We start from the raw sequence: 14,898 nt of genomic DNA, 5'->3' as shown, positions 1-14,898 counted from the left end.
ATGGACTCTCAACTTCTACATATCCTTGTCAGCCAAGGAAATTCAGTCAAGCTTCACTTCATGCAGTTGGCAAAATAAAAAGCTTTTTACTCCCCAAATATAACAACACTGAAGATGACTTTTCAAGCTATATATAACCTCCCTAGAGATTCTTATATAAAGCCAAATTGACAAATCACTAGAGGTGACAGTATATACCTTTTGAAATTTTTGAAATTATACAATTTTAACTTTGGCTACTTTTTGTACAATTTTCCATTTAATTTTTTTGTGACTATTTGTCACTTTAAATTGCTTTGAAGTCTAGCTGTTAGTCAATTAATTCCTGAAGGTTCTACATAAGAATATTTCTCCAGCCCTATAAGTGGAAATAATTATTTTCTGCCTACCTGAGACTAAGATTAAAATTTGAGAATGCCCACAATTTAAAAAAACAAAACAAAACCCAAAATTCAAGAACATTCTTTGGTTCAAGACAGAGCTCACCTCCCCATCTTGTGTCGTATCACCAAACTTAATCTCATTTTTTCTGATTTTTTTCTCCTTATGAATATCTTCTTCTTCTTGTACCCACGTTCTTTTTTGGCTATTGCAAGTTTTTTCCATTTTATTTTCATATGGTGAAATCTCTTTTTGGTATGTCTCAATCAAAGCCTTTTCCTCATTTTCTATGTTAATAGAGTCTGAAGAATTGATCTCATCAGGATATACAGGAAGATTTTCCTCATTTATATATTGAGAAGGACTTAGGTTCAGTTTAGCTGCAACAGATCCAATGCCTGAATCTTTGCTAGAGACTGGCTGAGTTTCTAAGTGATTTGAATCAGTTGTGTCTGCTGGAATCTGTTCCAGGTCATCAACACCAGTGACACTACAATTTCTCTTGTTGGGCAATCTAGGCAAAAAGACTCCCAAAGAACATCTCCTTACTTTATCTTTAAAAACTGCCTTTGGTGGTAGAGAGGTGGTTTCAGCTCCATTATGAGACTCTTTATTTTCTTCATCTCTACTATTTTTAGCATTGCTGGAGATTATGTTAATATTATGTATTTCTGTAGCTTGCACTATACTCATATCATTGTGTGCCTTATTTCCTAATTCAAGTAATTGCTCTGGAAGGGGTGGTATATGAACAGTTTGAAAAGCTAAGAACTCTTCAGTTTTTCCATTCAAAATATTCAGATTTGGTTTGATACTATGAAAACATGGAACATTAGATGTAATTACAGGATCTGGTGCTTCTCCAGCATTGATATGAGTTTGAATGACTTGCTTAGTTAAGTCTGAGTTACTGCGGAAATCTAGAGCTGTATTATAGTTAGTTGTTTGAATATTTTCCTTCAGTTCTTTTTTACAGGCTGCAGCAAACCACTCCTCATTATTGAGTATTTTGGGCTTGTTTTCACATATGGGTGCAGAGGAATTTTCTATAATATTTAAACTCTTATTTCCAGCTTTAGACAGTATTACTTCATCTTTATTGATACTACTCTGTCCTTTTTTAGGTAATGGAGGTTGGTCGGTTGAGAAATGAGGCTGAGGAATGACACAAATGTCATCAACATAGACTTTCATTTGATCCTTTGGAAGCTTAAAAGATACTCGCTTTGAATTAAGTTTAGTCATCTCCCCCAGATCTTGACTACATACTAAAGTTTGATTAACCAATAGATTTCGTGGATCCTTAATCAGATCTTGATCTTTGTGCAGTGTTATGACACAGTCTAACTGTCCTTTGGTACTGGTTTGAACAACTTCTTCCTTCTCTAACAAAGGACAAGGAGCACAGAGAGGCTGTCCCTCAGATTCCAAGTAATATTCACTGGCAAAATCATTTGCATAAGCAAGATCATTTTGCACTGGGCAATAGTTGGCTTTTTCCTCATCTTTATCACATAAGGGCATGGCACTACCCTCCAAATTATCAGTAAAGGAAATAACATTTGGTAAACAGGAATAATTATCACTGGATCCACAAACAGCAGTTGCATGACTGCTTGTAAAGTCCACATTTCTTCTATCTCTATTATTTAACTGACAGCTTTCAACTTGGGCTTTTTCCAATGTACAGGCCTGGTCTACAACTTTCCCTATGACCTTTTCATCCATAGCAGCACTATGAAATTTGATGATTTCATTAGTAGTTCTATTAGTAGAAGCAAAGAGTTGTTGCTTTTGCTCAGTGTGAAGAACAATTTTGTTTCCTACAGCCAGTGCTTGTTTTTCAGCGATTTCTTGAACACAGCTATTATCCTTAGGAAAGGAAACACCCAAGTTTTTTCCTTTTCCTATTCCAAATTTAGGGTTCTCTTCAAGTATTTTCTCTGTGGCTTGACAGTCAATGAAAACAGTATGGGAATTGGTGACTTCCAGATCACTGTAATTATCTGTGAACAATACGGTTTTGTCCATGGGCCTAATAGCTATTTCATTTGGCAGGAGAGTTTTACATTCTAAGGCAGTTGTGTGACTCCTAGTGATCTCCATGTCATCCTGCCCACATGAATACAAAATAGTTTTAGAAGCCCCTGCCAAATGGAAGTCCTCTTTATCCTCCAGGGCACTTTCGTTATCTATTTCCACCATACAACTCTGGGTAATATCCATATCGTTTTTATCATTCTCTGAAAATACAATGGTCTTGTCATTTTTTAGCTTAAGGCTTTTTCTTCTCTGACTTTTGCCTGATAGAGGTTCATTCAGAAATCCAGGATTTTGTACATCTTTGATGTTTTTGCAAGTGGCTGATTTAGACAATTCCATGTTATCAGCTACCTCTACAGGGCCCCTATTATTAGACCATTCCTCCAGAGGGGTTAGCTGGCTGTCATTTGCTACTAGACGGTCACTTTCACCATTTTCTGGAAAGAAAACACTCTCCTCAGTAGGAGTACATATCACTGTTGGTGTTCCTAGGCTTTTCCTTTGGGATAGTTCAAAGTTAGGTTTGTCTCTTCTTTCCTTTTCTTGGTAGTCAATGAAAACAGTATGGGACTTTGTCATTTCTAGTTCAACATGATTATCTACAAACACTATAGTTTTGTCCATAGGCCTAGTAGTTATTTCATCTGGTGAGACAGTTTTACATTCTAAGGCAGCTGTGTGACTTCTAGTGATCTCCATGTCGTCTTGCCCACATGTACATAAAATAGTTTCAGAAGTTCCTGCCAATGGCACCAAATGACAATCATGTTTCTCTAATAAAGGTCTATGGTTTATTTCTATTGTATAACTCTTAGTGATATCCATATCATTCTTATCATCTTCTGAAAATACAATAGTCTTTTCGATTTTTGGTCCACCAACACTTTTCCTTCCCCAAATTTTGACATTTTGCTTTTCCTTTGGAAATTTAGGTTTCTGTATACTTTCGTCCTCTAACACATCCATAATAGAGTTAGATTTAAGTACTCCACTTTTTTCTATGGGACTTCTTCCACATTTTTCAACTTTTACAGCTATCTGTCTGTTCATTGTTGTTAGCTGGCCAGTAGTGTGTTCTAAATTCGTTTTACCAAGTTCTTGTAGTTCAGAAGGACCAAATCCAATGACAACAGTGTGGCTCTTTGTTAGATCCATATTTTGCTCTTCCTCTGAACATATAATCATCTTGTCATGGCAATAGTCAGGTGTGGGATTGCTTAAACTTTTCCTCAGTGGCTCAGCCAGTTTAGAATTCTGGCCTAGTACAGATTTCACTGTATGACCACTTATAGCAGTATCATGATTTTTCATAGAGAACTGTCCTGATGAAAATAATGGCTTTGTGGTAGAAAACAAAGATTGTTCCCATGAAACTGTATTTCTACTAGCTATTTGTTTATCAAGAACTCCACCACAGTAGACTATATTATGGCTTGTTGCTATCTCCTGATTACAATCAGCTGACTGAGGAGAATCTTTATCAGGGTAGGGCAAAATCTTCAAAGCCCCATCTTTGTCTTTGTTCCAGGTGTCGGTTAAGCTGTTTTTGGCTATTATGTCTGATCGTTGAAATGGTTCATTACGACTTTTGGTAATTTCTTCACATTCATCTGAAGAGCTTTTGCTCTGAGAGTGAGATTCATTGGTATTCTCCGGTGCTAGATTATAAGTTGCAAGAGGAACTTGACTTCCTAAGTTACTTGTGTGACTTTCAGTCAAATCCGTATTTTCACCTGATAAGAGTTCAGTCTTTCTATCAGTCAATGAAATAGACAAAGGATCTGACAGGCTCTGCTGTATTCTTTCCTTAGATACATGAGGAACTGAGTTACAATTTACATTCATTTTCCCATCTTCTGATGTGGTCATACGATTTTGAAGCATCATTTCCTTTTCAGGTGTTGGTGCAGCTGCTATTTGCACATCTGATTGATCTTGTTTAAAAATTTGATTATCTATTGCAACTGTATGACTCTTGGTAATGTCCATGTTCTCCTCTCCAGAATAAATAGTTTCCTCTGTGAGACAAGACATAGCATCTGTATTGCAATACATTTTAGAATAATTACTGTCATGCTTTAGCAAATTTTTCTCCTCTCTCATATTTGAGAGACATTTGGTCATTTCCATGGCATCATTACAACTAGAATAGAAAACAGTCTTACAACCTTGAATAGCTGGATTAGAACATATAGATTCTGGGGTCATTGCTAATATTCTGGCATCCTGATTACAAGTCTGTGAGACTATGTGAGTTTCTGCCCCCATAATATGACTTCTGGTAATATGTATTTTGTCTGCAGAGTTTATGGAAAGGTCTTGAAAAGCAGTATTTTGTTTACTCTTAAAAATTGTTTTATTTCCTGAAGCTTTAGTTCCATAACCTGTTGTTACATCCATGGCACTCTGAGTTTGATTTTCTATTTCAGAAAAATTACCTGTTGCAGGTAAAATCTGCAAAGTGTGGTTAAATGTCAAATCCATAAAGTCATTGCCATAAATTGTAATATCATTACCTTTAGATTCCTGTGAGTTGGTCTCACTGGATGTGGGAATCAATGTCTGAATATTGGCTGTATGACACTGGGTGAAATTCATCCCATCATCTTTTTCTCTAAAGATCCTAGTAATATTACTGTTATTCTCATCTTCATTAAGAGATATATGCATTTGATGTGTAGAAGAGGCACTATTTGGTTCCTTGGAATAAACAGGTATCTCAAAATTTTCTTTATCAGGCACATCAGGAAAAGCATTACATTTTCCTGTTTTCAACCTTTTTATGAAGTCATTGAAATCTATTTTATTTTCTGAAGAAGTGTTTTGATCCATGGAAAAATTTACTTCTTTTTTCATTCTTGAGTCCTCAGTGTGAAGCTTTAAATTAGCTAGAAATGATGTGGTATCTATCTTGGTGGACTTTTCACTTTTGGGATTATCTAAAATGCCTTTGGTAATCATTACAGTGTGACTTGATGTCAGGTCCATCTGGTTTTCATCTGAAAAAATGACTGTTTGGTCATTTGCATGTTTCCTTTCATGGTTATGTTCTATAATTGAAAACTATAATGAAAGCAAAATATAAGAGATCAGAACAAAAGCAAACTTTTAAAAAGGCATTTTACAACATGTACTATATAAAAAATCCTCAGTGATGGTTTCATAACACGTTGGTTTGCTTGAATCAATGGTGTAGCATGTTGCATATAATTTGTCATTAAAAATTATTCTTGGGAAGCCGAGGCGGGTGGATCACGAGGTCAGGAGATCAAGACCATCCTGGCTATAGCACGGTGAAACCCTGTCTCTACTAAAAAATACAAAAAACAAAATTAGCCAGGCATGGTGGCGGGCACCTGTAGTCCCAGCTACTCAGGAGGCTGAGGCAGGAGAATGGTATGAACTTGGGAGGCAGAGCTTGCAGTGAGCTGAGATCGCACCACTGCATTCCAGTCTGGGCGACAGAGCAAGACTCTGTCTCAAAAAAAAAAAAAAAATTACTCTAGGCTAGGCACAGCGGCTCACGCCTGTAATCCAAGCACTTTGGAAGGCTGAGGCAGAGGGACGGCCTGAAGCCAGGAGTAACAAAGTAAGATCCTGTCTCTACAAAAAATTATAAAAATTAGGCACAGTGGTGCATGCCTGTTGTCCTAGCTACTAGGAAGGCTGAGATGGGAGGACTGCTCGAGTCCAGGAGTTTGAGCTGTCATAGGCTAGGATCACACCATTGCACTCCAACTTCGGCAACAGAGTAAGACCCAGTCTATTAGGAAAAGAAAAAAAAATCTAAAGTCTGTGAGTAATTTACTTTTCAGTGTTTTGGGACAAATTAAAAATTCAAGGTTAATTATACACCCAGTAGAATGACTAAAAAATTAAAAACACTGACAGCACCAAATGTAAACATGACAAAAATTCTAATTACTATATTGAATAGAAGGTCATTCTTATCCTAAATTTTAAAAGTCTAGGAAAGACATAAGCCCATGATGGCTAATCTATATTACATTCTAGACTGGGCTTGGTGGCGCACACTTGTAATCCCAGCACTTTGGGAAGCCAAGGCAGAAGGATCCCTTGAGCCCAGGAGTTCAAGACCAGCCTGGGCAACAGAGACCTTGTCTCTACAAAAAAATGAACAAAATTAGCTAGGCATGGTGGCATGCACCTGTAGTCCCAGCCACTCAGGAGGCTGAGGTGGGAGGATCGCTTCAGCACAGAAGGTTGAGGCTGCAATGAGCCAAGATTGTGCCACTGCACTCCAGCCTGGGCAACAGTGTAAGACTGTGTCTAACAACAACAACAAAAATCCTTCTGTAGGAGATAGCTTAAAATATATATATATATATATATATTACACTCTGTGCTACAACAGTTTTTTCAGTGAGGACACAGATTAACTCTTTGCTACTGAAAGTATGGCCTATGGACTTGTGTACTAGTATCACTAAGGAAATAGTTAGAAATAAAGACTCATGTGCTCTTTAAACTTTGAAAGGTACTGGTATACTGTATTTCCCATTATTTAAACTGGCAGTGACTTAACTATCCTTAAGTTAATTGGAAAGGTAGGAAGCCTTTCCAGTTTATGCTGATTCATTTTGTTAAGTCATCCCTAAATTATGCCATTATCATTGAATTGTGTTTTCTAACAATCAAACAACATTAAAATATGAAGGTATTTGCATGAACTCATACCTCCTTCTGTTGCATCTGGGTATGAATGGGAGCAGAAAGCAAGGTGTTCATCCCTATTTAGAAAAAAGAAAAAACTGTAGTCAGAAAATATATCACTGAGCCTGATTTTCCTTTTCTTAGGTTCTTCATCAGTTACAAGTATTTACTAGAATTTACCAGTAATTAAGCCCTTAAGAACTTACGTATTAAATTTTTTAAATTTTTTAAAAATTGATACATAATAGTTGTACATATTTTTGTGTTACATGTGATATTTTGATACCTGTATACCTTGTGTAATGATCAAATCAGGGTAATTGGAATATCCACCACCTCAAACATTTATCTTTTGTGTTGGGAACATATAAAATTTCATAAGACTTTTAATTATCCTATGTTAGTGACAGAGAGACCAATAATTATTGTATCCTCTGTGTGGCTGAAATATTTTTATAATGTGGTGGTGATTTTAAAGATGGAAAGTTTGGACTACTACTTATTATTATTATTATTATTATTATTCACTTCTCTATTTTTATTTCCTGGATAGTAGAAGTCCCATGGAGAAGAGCATCAAATGATGAGACTGAAAGGTTAGGGTAGGATTCTGAAGGGTCTTTTATTCTATGTTAAGGAATCTAGATATTCCCATGATAAGACACATGTGCTTTATAAAAATAATCCCATTATAAAATATAATGCATTTTAGAAAAATAGTAAAAAGTAATAAGGAGAAGTAGATTCAAGAGAAGATAAACCAATAAGGAAGTTACTACAACAGTTCAGATTAACGCAAGAGGTCATGTTAGGGCAACAGAGCAGTGAAAATGGAAATAAAGGATTAGACTCAAGACTTATTTTAGAACTACAAATCAGACTTTGTAAATAAGGAAGGGATTCAAAAGGCTACATTAAAACAGGAAATACATTTAAAAATACTTACATTTAAAGTGTAAAGGCAAATCTTTAGAACATATTAAAGAATTTATGACGAGCTTGAGTACATATAATGAAATAATTATAAGCTTTTTTTTTTTTTTTTTTAACTAAAAGCCTTATTTATATGTCAGGCTTCCATTCATTTTTTCAACAAATGTTGGTTCAGAACCTATTACATGAAAAAAACAAAACAAACAAACAAAAAACACACCTCAACTGTCTACTAAGGTATAAAGAAGAACAAGACAAAATTTCTGGATTTCTGGACTCCCAGAGATGGTAGTTCAGGCTATTCTGAGCACGCTGCCTATGGGGTAGCCCTGCTCCACAAGGAGGAGTATCTCCCACCCCCTGCAAAAAAAGTTTTAGCCTCTTTAATAAGACAGCCAGAAATAAATACTTAAAGTATAATGTGATAAATTCTAAAATATACTGAGAAATAAAAGAGGTGCTATGGGAGCACAGAACATGTGACTAACTCCTTAGTTTTGCCAGAGAAGGTTGCATTTAAGCCAGTGCTACTTGAAGTATGGTGCCAGACTATGAACTGCTTGTTATCTATTCATAACGAGATAAGGAGCTGGTGGCAAACATAAATCATATAATAATAATTGCTAGGAAAAAAGTGTAAGCTGAACTAAACAGTGGCTTAATGCCACAGTTAATGCACATTATGGTGCAAATTCCTTTTCTGTCATGGACTGAGCAGTTACTTTGTGGACTGGACACTTTGGATAGCACTGAAGTTAAACTAAGTGAAGTGAAAAATGAGAAGCCTGACAGGCAAACTGGAGTAGAAAGATCACTTTAGATAGAGAAAATAGCATTTATAAATGCATATAGGGGCTGAGTGCGGAGGCTCACGCCTGTAATCCAAGCACTCTGGAGGCCAAGGCAGGTGGATCATATGAGGTCAGGAGTTTGAGACCAGCCTGGCCAACATGGTGAAACCCCATCTCTACTAAAAATACAAAAATTAGCTGGGCCTGGTGGCACGCCCCCTGTAATCCCAGCTACTTGGGAGGCTGAGGCAGGAGAATCGCTTGAACCTGGGAGGCGGAGGTTGCAGTGAGCCAAGATCGCACCACCTCACTCCAGCCTGGGTGACAGAGTGAGACTCCGTCTCAAAAAAATAAAATGAAATAAAATGAAAAATAAATGCATATAGGCAGAAAAAGAGTTTATATAGTGAACTGCAAATAATTCATCATGGGCTAGAGCATGGGATACCTATATAACGGGTAGGAGATAAGTTTGGAGAAGAAGACAGGCCAAGTGATAAAGGACATTCTAACTCACTGCTAAGGAGTATGGGCTTTATTCTGTAAGCAAAACAGTGTCATTGAACCATTTTAAGCTGGGAGGTAACATAATCAAATTTAGAAATATGGAGAATGGATTGGAAGGATAAGAAATGAAATACAGTAGCCCAAGAAAAAATAATAACGACTTGAATTAAAGCAGTGACAGAAGGAATACAGAATAGGTAACAGATTTTCAAGACATTTAGGAGACAAAACAGAAAGTAGGCCAAATGGACATTAGACATAAAGGAAGATTTGAAAATGACTTCTTGATTCCTGATTTCAGTGAATAACTGAACGAGCAGAAGTCCAAGACAGAGAAAACAGGAGAAACAGCAGGTTTGAAAGAAGTAATAGTGAGTTGGCTGGGTGCAGTGGCTCACACCTATAATCACAGCACTTTGGGAGGCCGAGGCAGGTGGATCACCTGAGGTCAGGAGTTTGAGAGCAGCCTGGCCAACATGGAGAAACCCTGTCTTTACTAAAAATACAAAAAAAATTAGCTGGGTGTAGTGGTGGGCACCCGTAATCCCAGCTACTCAGGAGGCTGAGGCAAGAGAATTGCTTGAACCCGGGAGGTAGAGGCTGCAGTGAGCTCAGATTGCACCACTGCACCCCAGCCTGGACAACAAGAATGAAACTTCATCTCAAAAAAAAAAAAAAAAAAAAAAAAAAAGAAGTAATAGTGAGTCTCTGAAATTTTAAATTGAAGACACTGTGTAAAGAACAAAGCCCTGGGCCAGGCGCGGTGGCTCACATCTGTAATCCCAGCACTTTGGGAGGCCAAGACGGGTAGATCACGAGGGTCAGCAGTTTGAGACCAGCCTGACCAACATGGTGAAACCCTGTCTCTACTAAAAATACAAAAAAAATAGCTGGGCGTGGTGGCGGGCGCCTGTAATCCCAGCAACTTGGGAGGCTGAGGCAGGAGAATTGCTTGAAACCAGAAGGCAGAGGTTGCAGTGAGCTGAGATTGTGCCACTGCACTAGCCTGGGCAATAAGAGCAAAACTCCATCTCAAAAAGAAAAAAAAAAAAAAAGAACAAAGCTCTGTTTGGAGCCACTGCTGGAGTGCAGTGGCACGATCTCAGCTCACTGCAATCTCCGCCTCCTGGGTTCAAGCAATTCCCCTGCCTCAGCCCCGAGTAGCTGGGACTATAGGAGCGCACCACCACGCCCAGCTACTTTTTTGTATTTTAGTAGAGACTGAGTTTCACCATGTTGGCCAGGATGGTCTCGATCTCCTGACCTCGTGATCCGCCTGCCTCAGCCTGCCAAAATGCTGGGATTACAGGCGTGAGCCACCGTGCCTGGCCTCTGTTTGCTTTTTCTTTCATGGTTCATGGTTTCTTGTACATATTAGTGATCAAGGAACCTAGATGAATAGACTATCTTACTATAAGAAAAGTATTCTAGTCATACTCACCAGTAATTTCACAGTAATTATCTTCTAATTTCTTATTCCTAAAAATTAAAGAGTATTTTTATAATCTATACCCCAAACAATTACCAAGAATCTTTCAATAACAGCTGAAAGAGTACAGAAGGTGAAAGACTTTCATAGAATGACTAGCAGAAAATTATAAAGACATCTTTTTAAAAAAGACTCATCTAATGCAGAAAATTATAAAGACATCTTTTTAAAAAAAGACTCATCTAATACTGGCTGAAGGAATTACAAGGCAACTAAAGGATACTTTCCAGATTGGTCTTAATGGTTTGCTAATTTCAAGAAATTATCAGCCAGCCGTGGTGGCTCACATCTGTAATCCCAACACGTTGGGAGCGTGAAGTGGGAGGATCACTCGAGACCTGAAGTCCAGGGCTGCAATGAACTATAATCATGCCACTGCACTCCAGCTGGGTGACAGAGTGAGACCCCCATCTCAAAAAAATAAACTAGAAAAATATGCTTAATATATACTGCTTATTTTTTCAAAAAATTACCTATAAAGCAATTCCTTTTCTAAAACTTGAGCCTTAAAAAGTACATAAAAGAAACCACTCAAGTGTCCATCAATAGGGAGTTCACTAAATGTTGGTGCAGCCATACAAGAGATTGTAACAGACTGAGGTAAATCTTTATGTAATAACATAGTGCTACAAGACGTATTACTAGGCAATCCCATTTTTGTCTTGTTTAAAAAAATAAAAGCTAAACATGCACTTGGACATACAAAAAAAATTTCTGCAAGTACACCAAAAATTGTCAACAGTGGTTATCTGTAAGGAGTGAGTCACCTGAAGAAGAGGGAATAGGCTGGGTGTGGTGGCTCACGTTTGTAATCCCATCACTTTGGGAGGCCAAGGCAGGCAGATCACCCGAAGTTAGGAGTTTGAGACTAGCCTGGCCGACATGGTGAAACACCGCTTCTACTAAAAATACAAAATTAGGACAGGTGCAGTAGCTCATGCCTAAAATCCCAGCACTTTGGGAAGCCAAGGCGGGCAGATGAACTGAGATCAGGAGTTCGAGACCAGCCTGGCCAACATGGTGAAACCCCATCTCTACTAAAAATACAAAAATTGGCTGGACGTGGTGGTGTGCGCCTGTAGTCCCAGGTACTCGGGAGGCTGAGGCAGGAGAATCGCTTGAACCCATGAGGCAGAGGTTGCAGTGAGCCGAGATTAGGCCACTGCACTCCAGCCCGCACAACAGAGCAAGAATCAATCTCTCAAAAAAAACAAAAGGGGGGCCAGGCGTGGTGGCTCACACCTGTAATCCCAGCACTTTGGGAGGCCGAGGCGGGCGGATCACAAGGTCAGGAGATCGAGACCATCCTGGCTAACACGGTGAAACCCCGTCTCTACTAAAAATACAAAAAAATGAGCTAGGCGTGGTGGCAGGCGCCTGTAGTCCCAGCTACTAGGGAGGCTGAGGCAGGAGAATGGCGTGAAACCGGGAGGCGGAGCTTGTAGTGGGCGGAGATGGCGCCACTGCACTCCACCCTGGGGGACAGAGCGAGACTCTATCTCAAAATAAAATAAAATAAAATAATAAAAATAAAATAAATTAGCCAGGTGTAGTGGTGCACACCTATAGTCCTAGCTACTCAGGAGGCTGAGGCAGGAGAATTGCTTGAACCCAGGAGGCTGAGGTTGCAGTGAGCCAAGATCATGCCATTGTACTCCAGTCTGGCCAACAAGAGCAAAACCCCGTCTCACAAAAAAGAAAGAAGAGGGAAAGAGGGAATAATTTTTACTTCTCAATGTATATACTTCTGTACCTTTTTATTTAAAAAATTCTTTTTCCTTTAAGCTCTGTTGGAGTTGATTCTGTACCTTTTCTAAACCATGACTACTATTACTTCCATTTCTTCGTTTCAACAATTTTAAGAATGTAATAGGTAATATTTTCATATGGTTTTCAATTAATAAACCACAAAACCAACATGTAACCTATAGCAAGGTTCTTTTCTCTGTAGGCAATCTTACTAGTTTCTTCCAGAGATATTATGCATATATATGCATAAGTCACTACATATACATACATTATACATGTACACACACGAGAAGATACACACACACACACACACGCTTTTCTTCTTCCCTGTTTTACACAAGTGGTAATACATGATGTACTTTGTTTTGCGCCTTGCTTTTTATCTCAAGTAATATAGCTTAGAGATTTCTCTATTCAGCATAAAATTTTTTTTCCGGCTGCATAGTCAATTATATGGAAAATGTACAATTTATTTAACCAGTCCCTTATTGATGAACCTTCAGGACCTTTCACAATGTTTACTATTATAATAAACGCTGCAGTGAATAACCTTATCTATTCATCATTTCAAACATTTACACGTATATTGGTGAGACAATTTCCAGACATAAAACTGAAGTCAAAGGGCATGTGCATTTAAAATTCTGAATGATATTACCAAGTTGCCTTCTACAAATTATACTCCCACTAGCACTGAGTGACTTTTTACCTATTTCCTTAACTGACTGGATAAAAATATCTCTTTTTTAGGCCAGGCACAGTGGCTCACGCCTGTAATCCCAGCACTTTGGGAGGCCAAAGTGGGTGGATCACGAGGTCAAGAGACCAAGACAATTCTGGTCAACATGGTGAAACTCCGTCTCTACTAAAAATACAACAGAATTAGCCAGGCGTGGTGGCAGGTGCCTGTAGTCCCAGCTAGTCGGGAGGCTGAAGCAGGAGAATCACTTGAACCCAGGAGGCGGAGGTTGCAGAGAGCCAAGATCGTACCACTGCACTCCAGCCTGGCGACAGAGCAAGATGCCATCTAAACAACAAACCAACAACAACAGCAAAAAAAACTCTTTTTTGGAGACAGAGTCTCGCTCTGCTGCCCAGGTTGGAGTGCAGGGGCATGATCTCAGCTCACTGCAACCTCCGCCTCCTGGGTTCAAGCGATTCTCGTGCCTCAGCCTCCTGAGTAGCTGGGATTACAGGCACAGTGCCACCATACCTGGCTAATTTTTTGTATTTTTTTTTTTTTTTTGAGACGGAGTCTTGCTCTGTCGCCCAGGCTGGAGTGCAATGGCATGATCTCGGCTCACTGCAACCTCTACCTCCCAGATTCAAGTGATTCTCCTACCTCAACCTCCTGAGTAGCTGGGACTACAGGCGCCCGCCACAACACCCGGCTAATTTTTGTATTCTTAGTAGAGACGGGGTTTCACCACGTTGGCCAGGATGGTCTCGATCTCCTGACCTCGTGATCTACCCGCCTCAGCCTCCCAAAGTGCTTGGTTTACAGGCGTAAGCCACTGTGCGCGGCCAATTTTTTGTATTTTTTTAGTAGAGATGAGGTTTCATCATGTTGGCCAGGCTGGTCTCGAACTCCTGACCTCAGGTGATCCACCAGCCTCGGCCTCCCAAAGTGCTCGGATTACAGGCGTGAGCCACCACGCCCAGCCAAAAATATCTCAATATAATCAAACTTGTACTTCTCTTATGATGAATAAAGATAACCATCTTTTCATTTGTTGAAGAGCTACTGGTATTTGCCTTTCTATGTAATAATATTATAAGAAAGATTAATAAAAAAACTAAAGACTTGCTATCTATTGTTTTATATTAGTTAATAAATATAAAGGTTTATATATTGTATTGTTTCATCACTATTAAAACTATAAACTGTACAATGGCCATATTAATCAGAAATAGCAGTATACTAAATTCTGCAAAGAACTTATTTTCTGAATTAATCCTAAATATTCCACAAAAGGAACACAAAAATAAGAAACAAAAACAATATTAATTTATAACTTTTTAAATATAATTTGAACATTACTTACTGTATCAAAAGAAGATTTTCTCCTGCTTCTGTTTCTAAAAATAAAAATGAAATTAAAATTAAATTTGTCCAAGGATACACTGATAAAGCATTAGAAAAATTACTTAAGGACAGCCGGGCCTGGTGGCTCATGCCTGTAACCCCAGAACTTTGGCAGGCTGAGATGGGTGGACCACGAGGTCAGGAGTTTGAGACCAACCTGACCAACACGGTGAAACCCTGTCTCTACTAAAAATACAAAAATTAGCCAGGTGTGGTGGCGTGCACATGTAATCCCAGCTACTTAG

At 38.6% G+C, this 14,898-nt stretch overlaps 1 protein-coding gene across 2 annotated transcripts in view; it reads right to left on the bottom strand.

Moving 5' to 3' along the window:
* KNL1 (kinetochore scaffold 1) overlaps positions 1-14,898 on the bottom strand; it is a 68,413-nt gene that overhangs the window by 36,336 nt on the left and 17,179 nt on the right. For both annotated transcript variants that reach the window (XM_024232777.2, XM_054531395.1), the window contains exons 7-10: positions 14,613-14,646; positions 10,771-10,808; positions 7,123-7,175; positions 487-5,487 (exon numbers count right to left, since the gene is read on the bottom strand). In XM_024232777.2, the coding sequence (XP_024088545.2) occupies positions 487-5,487; positions 7,123-7,175; positions 10,771-10,808; positions 14,613-14,646 (5,126 nt within the window). The remainder of the gene's footprint in view (positions 1-486; positions 5,488-7,122; positions 7,176-10,770; positions 10,809-14,612; positions 14,647-14,898) is intronic.

The sequence above is a fragment of the Pongo abelii genome, chromosome 16 (assembly GCF_028885655.2).
Source record: "Pongo abelii isolate AG06213 chromosome 16, NHGRI_mPonAbe1-v2.0_pri, whole genome shotgun sequence".
NCBI lineage: Eukaryota > Metazoa > Chordata > Mammalia > Primates > Hominidae > Pongo > Pongo abelii.
The sequence above is the reverse complement of the archived record's forward strand: the minus strand, read 5'-3'. Positions and strand labels throughout refer to the sequence as shown.